The sequence below is a fragment of the Triticum urartu genome, chromosome 2 (genome assembly GCF_003073215.2).
Source record: "Triticum urartu cultivar G1812 chromosome 2, Tu2.1, whole genome shotgun sequence".
NCBI lineage: Eukaryota > Viridiplantae > Streptophyta > Magnoliopsida > Poales > Poaceae > Triticum > Triticum urartu.
In genome coordinates this window covers 153250508-153259241 of record NC_053023.1, presented here as the reverse complement: position 1 = coordinate 153259241, position 8734 = coordinate 153250508, and the positions used below count along the sequence as shown (strand labels likewise).

Genomic DNA, 8734 nt, shown 5'->3' with positions numbered 1-8734 from the left:
AAATGGCAATGAATTGTGAACACTGTAATTTCAGTGGAGCAGTTTTGCTTTTCTTGTTTGGTTGCAAGCTCCAGTTTTGTTAGAACTTGGGGATTGAATTTGTTGGGGTTTGTTAGAAGGGATTGCATCCATTTTTAGAAACCATTTATATTTGTTTGTCCATGTTGGCGATTGTTATTGTTGTGAACTTGATTTTACTGTTTGACTAGCAAGAAATTACAATAGAATGTGACAGTAATTTCTGGTGTTTTATCTACTGTAAATTTTCAGTTCATTTCCCTAGCCTGAAAGGATTCTTTTGCTGGTGTATATGCTAGATGATTGGAATTTTTCTCCCACTATAATTCTAGTGTTAGTAGAGTGTAATTTGCAGAGTAGTTGCACTGTAAACAGTAGTGGAATTTACATAGTACTTCCACTGTAATTTACAGTGGAATTGTGAACACTGTAAGTTCAATGGATCAGTTAACCATAGTGTTTTTTTCCAATTGTTTGTATTGCAAGCCATTTAGAATCAGTTTTCTTTTGGGTTTGTCTTTGTTGGGTAGTATTGCATCTATTTTGAAACCATTTCAAGACTAGAACCCCTTTTTTTCGCGACTTCCACTGTACATACAAGGCCAACCCGTCAACGCACATGCATACAAGGCCCGGGTGTGATATCAGATGGAAATTGACATACATGCAGTGCGCGGGGAACATAAATGATAGACATACAGGAATTCGACTGAAGCCTAATTCAATTTCAGTCGACTTCTAAATAGACACTCCCTTCTTCTTTTCGAGAGCACGCCAATGGCCTAGCCGCCGAGAGCACCGAGCCTTTCTCCGACACCGGCGCGGTCGTGCTGAGGCATAATCGGCGGCACCGGAGACACTGCAAGACAGTTTATTCCGTAAGTTGATATACGTACGTACAAATGAATCTCTTATACGACTAATAAAGGAGTAAAACAGACAAGGATGTTTCAAACTCACGGATGCACATGAGAAGAAGGTCCGGGGGGACGAACGTGCTACACGTCAGAGGCAGCACGAGCAAGCGAAGCTGGTCGATCTCCCCGCCTGCCAATGTACTCAAGTTGCCGATGATGGCATGGCACAAGCAGATCCGGGCGCTGCTGCCGACGAGCAACCTGAAGCCGTCGCAGCAGGTACTCGGCGGCGCGGGCACGGAGTCGGTGAGGTACGGAGCACACGTGATCACACGCCCGAGCGCTCCCAAGCAACTGGCCGGCTGCTGCGAAGGCGAAGGCGAAGGCGATGGCGCGCCTGCCATGCCCGGGAAGCCGGGCAACGGCGGTAACGCGGGCATGCCAGGCAGAGGCGGCGGTGCCGGGATGAAGACCGAGACGCCGGTGTACGGCGGAGCCGGCGCCGGCGAGGAGGTAGCCGCTGCCGGTTCGGCTTCGGCGAGGTGTGCCCTCTCTTCCGGCCGTCGCATCGTCGCCGCTGCGAGTGCGGCGTACGTCTGGAGCAAAACCATCGATCTGGTTAGCGCCATTGCAAGTGTGCTCAACTTGGATCAACTCTGGTACGGTGGAGTAAGTGTGCTCGACTTGGATCAACTCAGGTGTGGCGTGCTCATCCTGCTGTCTTCGTCATTTAGTAGCGGCGTCCGGGCGTCAATTCATCATCATCTTTCGACGCGTTTGGTTCCGCAAAAAAGGCGCGGCTTCCGATTACACCGACTTCCAAAACCGTAGCTGGCGTTTGTTTCACGCACGACATTTTCCGTAGCAGCGCCTCCTGATACATCGCTTCAGAAAAGCTAAACCGCCCGATCGGAGGGGATTAGAAAAACAGGACTCAGCCGCACCAACCAAACAATGGACGTATTGCGTAAAATTAATCGGAAGCGGCGCTTTCTAATACGGCGAAGCGAATGCGTTACCGGGGCCGAACCAAACGCGTCGTTTGTCTTTGTTTGACTGAACCGTAGGCGCGACTCACGTTCTTTACAATTTCCTTGGAGGTTACTGAGAGTAGGTAAGCATTGTTCTGTTGAGTGATTTTGCGGGCTGAGAGGCATCTTCCGAGGTACAGTATGGATGTAGGATGTGTTGTTCTGTTTTGATCTAGCTGAGAGTTTCTTTTCTTTTCTTGCTCTAGATCTTCGGTGTCCATGCCAGTCTGATTCCGAGCTTGTTGACCAGGAGACCCGAAAATAACTTTCAGATAGACACCAAATTACGAATTTGAAATGAGCCACTATTGGATTTCTATTTCTAATTTGAGTAAATGCGAGAATCGAAGCGATGAACTTAGAATGACACTCACATTATAACCTTTGTCTTCTGAAAAGCACCACGCCTATCGCTATCAGAAGTGGTAGAAGATTGGTGATGGCTTTTCCCTTCATCGCGTACTGCTGATGAGTCGTCCAAGCTGCATCTTATCAATCCCCGTTACCGGTGAACAGATTGCTCTCCCATTTTCTTCTGAAACTTCCAACCGGTGCCTGGATTTTCATTTCAATGAGAGGCAGTTACAACCACGGCAGAGTGAACAGAGGAAATTGCCCTACAGCCCGGCGTGGCCTAGCATCTTGCTGGTTAGCAGGGGTAGCATGAAAACATGGGGTGATCAAGTGATCAAGAGAGAGAAAAGAGAAAGAAAACATGAAAAGAGAGGAAAAAAGCCCGTAGGCCTAACACTAGTCGGCAATCTCATAGTAAATCTCCAAAGGGGCTCTCAATGCATTTGGCGCAATCTCACAGCTCTCGATGCATTTGCCCCCCGCAAGGTGCCATAGCTCTAGGTTCGTCCTGATTGCCCTGATCACGTCGGTGGTGGATGAGATCTTTCCTCGAAAAGTGCAGTTATGGCGTCAGGTTTCTGCGCAGATTTTAGTCTTGCGAGTCCAAAGTGTCAAAGTCACTGATAATGTTGAAGAGGATAGTTTGAGCATCGAGCTGCATCCCAAAGCTTCCATGGCACAATGAGAATGACGAACGTTGTTAGAAAATGTGGTATCGCCTGTTGTTGCAAGAGAACGGCGGTAGGCGATGGTGATCATGAGTTCATGACCAGGACACAGGTGACAAGTGATTTGCGTGTCGATTTGCTACTTTTTTGTTCCTCTATTAAGCTAAAACCGGGCGGTGGACCGAGCAAAGTGGCCATGTCATCCCATGACCGTTCGTGCCTCATGCCTACTTGGCCGCCACGATCACCATTATTTTTTTTAGAAGAACACGATCACCATGATCTGTGCTATCCCACGATGCGATCGGCCGCCCTACAACTATGGAAATAAAGCAAAGTTTTTTGTCTGAGACATGCACAAGCACATGCTACACGGCCGTTATTTCTGCTAACTACATAAAAGAAGTAGCGGGATTATCTTTTCCTAATCCTAATCCTAATCCTAATCTATATCTATATCTATACCTATTATTAATTTTTGGTTTTGTCCCGCTTCAATTTTATTTACAATTAAAGGGGTGGGGGGGGTGATATTCTTGGTTTCGTCCCGCTTCAGTTAAATTCACGTACGCTATTTGGTTTCGTTATTTGCCATCCGTTTTGCCCCAACAGAGGAAGTCGACCTGGCGATGCACTGTGGCCTAAAGTCCGGAGAACTGGCAAAAAAATAAAATTGCCGATGAAAGGGTTCGATCTCATAACCTATCAACTGGCCATGCATAGTTTGTCCAACTGATCCAGCTAAAGATATGAGATGATTTTTTTCTTCCGTTGCAACGCATGAGCCTTTTTGCTAGTCCTTCTTAATAATAATAACAGTTTTGCTAATAATAAAATCGACTATTGCTTCTGATCATCCGTCCAAGAAAATAGCACCGAAGTTGCTATAAATTACCGGCTATGCCATCCATAAGTAAAGAAAACAATTCAATTTTTCTTTATGAAGTCATCATCGTGACTCATTATTTTAAAGATAGGATGTTGCTAGAAACCATAGGCGCGCACACATCACAGTGGCGAAGGCCTATCTCTTGTGGCCAACAGACCAGGGATCGATCCCCGTCCGCCATAATTTTTTTCCTTCCGTTCATGGGCTGGCCCATGATGCGGGGCTTGACTCCCCTGTTTTTTTATTTCCTTTTTTTGTCTTTTCTTTTCTTATTCTGTTTTCTTCCTTCTTTAAACTAATTTGGGATTCCAAATTTAAAAGTTGTTAGTTTTTTTAAAAATATTTGAGAAACCATAAAATGTATGTGAATTAAAAAAAATATTTACGAAATCTTGCAAAAATCTTTGCAAATTATATAAAATTTGGGGAAAATGGTAGGAAAATAAAATAATTTTCATGATTTCAAAAAAAATTATTGAGCAATCAAAACTTATTCGGGAATCTAAAAAAATGTCCATGAAATTTTAGAAAATGTTCACAAAAATTAAAAAGAACAAAAAACACAATTTTCCAAATTTGTTCCCCAATTTTTTAAAGAAAATTCATCGATTCGAAGAATGTTTTTTGAGTTGAAAAATGTTCATAAATTCGAAAACTTTTCATGCATTTCATAAATGTTCGTAAATAAAAAAAATGTTCGTGATTCGTTTTGAGAAAATCCAAAATTTCAGAAATAATGTTTGTTGTTTGAAAAACAATTCACCGATTCAAAAGTCTTTTATGTCTAGGATTTGATTAGTTTTTCGAAAGTCTTTATATGTCTAGGCATTGGTGTAGTTCGTGGACGATGAGATTTGTTTTAAAATTTTAAACATTCCCCTGTGCAACATAATGATAAGTGTGATGTGCAGTGACAAGCTCATAGCCTTGGGATTTACCATGTTGAATGCATTGTGATCACGTGGACATTGCGACCATCATCAACGAGGGTGGGAGAAAAATAAGGGCAACATGGTGAGCCTTAAAATAGAGGATGCTCATATGTCAGGGTATTAAGTCATACTTATTTGGTTAGCGCATAATTTTTTTGTCTCCCGTTGCAACACACGGGCATATTTCCTAGTTGGCTAACAATTCACCATCCCAAGCATGTTGCATTGGCTTCACCTCCTCGACCCCGAGCTTCTGCCTCATCTCGATGAATTTGACATGCCTGAGTCCTTTCGTGAGGATGTCACTCAACTAAAGATTAGTGCTAGTAGAGAATTTTGTCTCACTCAACGAGGATATGGTAGAGGACGTAGCACAACTGGGAGACGATAAGAATGAGGTTCTCACTGCTCCCTTCATAGAAAAGGAGGTTTTCAAAGCAATAGCACAAATGAAAAATAATAAGGCACCTAGTCCGGATGGCTTTCCGGTAGAATTTTATAAGAGGTGATGGGTGCTACCTCTTGAGCACTGCGTTGGATTTCCCCGAAGAGGAGAGGATGATGCAGCAAAGTAGCGTAAGTATTTCCCTCAGTTTTTGAGAACCAAGGTATCAATCCAGTAGGAGGCTACGCTCGAGTCCCTCGTACCTACACAAAAACAATAGCTCAACGCAACCAACGCGCTTAGGGGTTGTCAATCCCTTCACGGTCACTTACGAAAGTGAGATCTGATAGAGATGATAAATAATATTTTTGGTATTTTTGGTATAGAGATGCAAAGTAAATAAAGTAAAAAGCAAAGTAAAAGCAAAGCAATAATAAAGTGATGGAGATTGATATGATGAGAAAGAGACCCTGGGGCCATAGGTTTCACTAGTGGCTTCTCTCAAGAGGATAAGTATTCTACGGTGGGTGAACAAATTACTGTTGAGCAATTGACAAAATTGAGCATAGTTATGAGAATATCTAGGTATGATCATGTATATATGCATCACATCCGAGACAAGTAGACCGAAACGATTCTGCATCTACTACTATTACTCCACTCATCGACCGCTATCCAACATGCATCTAGAGTAGTAAGTTAAAAACAGAGTAACGCCTTAAGCAAGATGACATGATGTAGAGGGATAGTTTCATGCAATATGATAAAAAAACCATCTTGTTATCCTCGATGGCAATGATACAATACGTGCCTTGCTGCCCCTTCTGTCACTGGGAAAGGACACCACAAGATCGAACCCAAAGCTAAGCACTTCTCCTATGGCAAGAACAACCAATCTAGTAGGCCAAACCAAACTGATAATTCGAAGAGACTTGCAAAGATAACCAATCATACATAAAAGAATTCAGAGAAGATTCAAATATTATTCATAGATAGACTGGATCATAAACCCACAATTCATCGGTCTCAACAAACACACCGCAAAAAGAAGATTACATCGAATAGATCTCCACGAGAGAGGGGGAGAACATTGTATTGAGATCCAAAAAGAGAGAAGAAGCCATCTAGCTACTAGCTGTGGACCCGTAGGTCTGAAGTAAACTACTCACACTTCATCAGAGGGGCTTGGATGATGATGTAGAAGCCCTCCGTGATCGATGCCCCCTCCGGCGGAGCTCCAGAACAGGCCCCAAGATGGGATCTCGTGGATACAGAAAGTTGCGGTGGTGGAATTAGGTTTTTGGCTCCATCCCCGATCGTTTGGGGATACGTGGATATATATAGGAGGAAGAAGTACGTCAGTGGAGCTTTGAGGGGCCCACGAGGCAGGGGGCGCCCCCTAGGAGGGGCGCCCTCCACCCTCGTGACCACCTCGTGGCTTTCTTGACGGAGGGTCCAAGTCTCCCGGGTCTTGTTCGTTGAGAAAATCACGTTTCCGAAGATTTCATTCCGTTTGGACTCCGTTTGATATTCCTTTTCTTCGAAACCCTAAAACAGGCAAAAAACAACAATTCTGGGCTGTGCCTCCGGTTAATAGGTTAGTCCCAAAAATAATATAAAAGTGGATAATAAAGCCCAATAATGTCTAAAACAGTAGATAATGTAGCATGGAGCAATCAAAAATTATAGGTACGTTGGAGACGTATCAATGGGATATAATTAAAGCTGATTTAATGACAATGTTCCATTATATGTTTAATGTCCGTTGTCAATTATTTAAACTTAACTTTGGGACAATTACGTTGTTGCCAAAGAAGGTGGAGGCGGTTCGCATTGAGCAGTTCAGATCGATATGTGTGCTTAAATGTGACCTTTAAGATATTTACCAAAATTAGGACTAATTGCCTCACACAAATTGTGCATACTGCGGTACAACCGACTCAAATGGCTTTCGTGTGGTCGTTCTCCATGAAACCGTACATGAAATTCACTCGAAGAAACTCAATAGAGTTGTCTTCAAAGTGGATTTCAAGAAGGCATACGGTAAAGTCAAGTGGCCATTCCTGCAGCAGGCTTTGTGTATGAAGGGTTTTGATTCGGCTTGGAGGAAGCAAGTTGAATTCTTTACACAAGCAGGCAGCGTAAGGATTAAGGTTAATTATGACATAGGTTATTATTTCCAGACGCAAAAAGGACTGATGCAGAGGGATCCGGTGTCTCATATCCTGCTAATGTAGGTGCTGATATGTTGGTGGTTTTCATTGGCAGAGCTAAAGAGAATGACCAGGTAGGTGGTCTCATCCCGCATCTCGTGGATAATGGTGGGGTGTCCATACTACAATATGTGGACGCCACTATTATTTTCATGGAACATGATATGACAAAGGCTAGAAATATGAAACTGGTTTTATGTATATTCCAACAACTGTCTCGCTTGAAATTTAATTTCAATAAGAGTGAGTTGTTCTACTTTGGGTGCGCCAAGGAAGAACATAATAATTATAGACAGTTGTTCGGGTGTGACCTGGGGTCCCTACCTTTTAGATATTTGAAAATATCAATCCATCATCGTACATCAACCAACAAAGAATGAAATGCATTGAAGATCGATTTGGAAAGAAATTAAACTACTGGAAGGGCAAGCTTATACTGGTGCAGCGACCTGCTAACACAACACATGAATCAGAGACCCTTCGACCAAAATGTGTCCCAAACGGCGTCGTAGTAAAACCGTCACCAATAAGACGAACTGTGTGCGATGGCGGAGACACCAAGTATGATTCAGATTAGAGTTGCGTGTGCGATACATGGCATACAGTTGATCCATACGAACTATTTGCGATGAGCCAGAACAACAGAAATGGCTAGCCAGATCAAGGTGTGCACGATATACGGCATACAGTTCACTCGGATGAACTGTTTGCAATTAGCCAACACAACAGAAATAGTCAGCCAGATCAATGTGTGTGCGATATACGACATACAGTTCACAAGGATAAACTATTTGCGATCAGTCAACACAATAGAAATGGTTGGCCAAATCAAGGTGTGTGTGATAGACACATACAATTCACTAGGATGAATTGTGTGCGATTAGCGAAAACAAACACAAACGATTCAGCTGCCTCCATGACAAGGAGGGATTAGTTCACACCTAGGGTCGAGGATATGTACCAGTAGCTATGTGTTTGACTCTCTCTCTCTCTCTCTCTCGTGATCTTGATAGGGCACGACCTCGATGTACCATGAGCTTTGTTAATATAGTGGAATCATATATATGGTGTTCGTCCCTCTCTATCTTTGTTGTGACAAATTGAGTCCTACTCTTTGAGGTTTCATTGTTATCGGATTGGAAATTTTAGATTTGAGTCACTTGATGTATGTCTTGCATGTGGATACTCGTGGTGACAATGGAGTATTCTATTGGGGCACTTGATATATGTTTTGGTAATCAACTTGCGATTCCCGTGGTGACATTGGGGTAATCTAGGCACAAAGGTTGATACATGTTTTCATCCTACTTTCTCTGATAGGAACTTTGGAGTGATTCCTTGTCGCACATTGAGGGAATTTTGTATGATTCAATTATGTTAGCATTGT

General features: G+C 43.0%; 1 protein-coding gene across 1 annotated transcript; it reads right to left on the bottom strand.

The window, feature by feature from the left end:
- Nucleotides 1-600: 600 nt before the first annotated feature.
- LOC125541322 lies at nucleotides 601-1563 on the bottom strand. The gene is made up of 2 exons (XM_048704766.1): nucleotides 979-1563; nucleotides 601-877 (listed from the first exon to the last, which is right to left on the bottom strand). Exons 1-2 carry the CDS (start codon nucleotides 1502-1504, stop codon nucleotides 801-803), a joined length of 603 nt encoding a protein of 200 aa, XP_048560723.1. The 5' UTR covers nucleotides 1505-1563; the 3' UTR covers nucleotides 601-800.
- Nucleotides 1564-8734: the final 7171 nt, after the last annotated feature.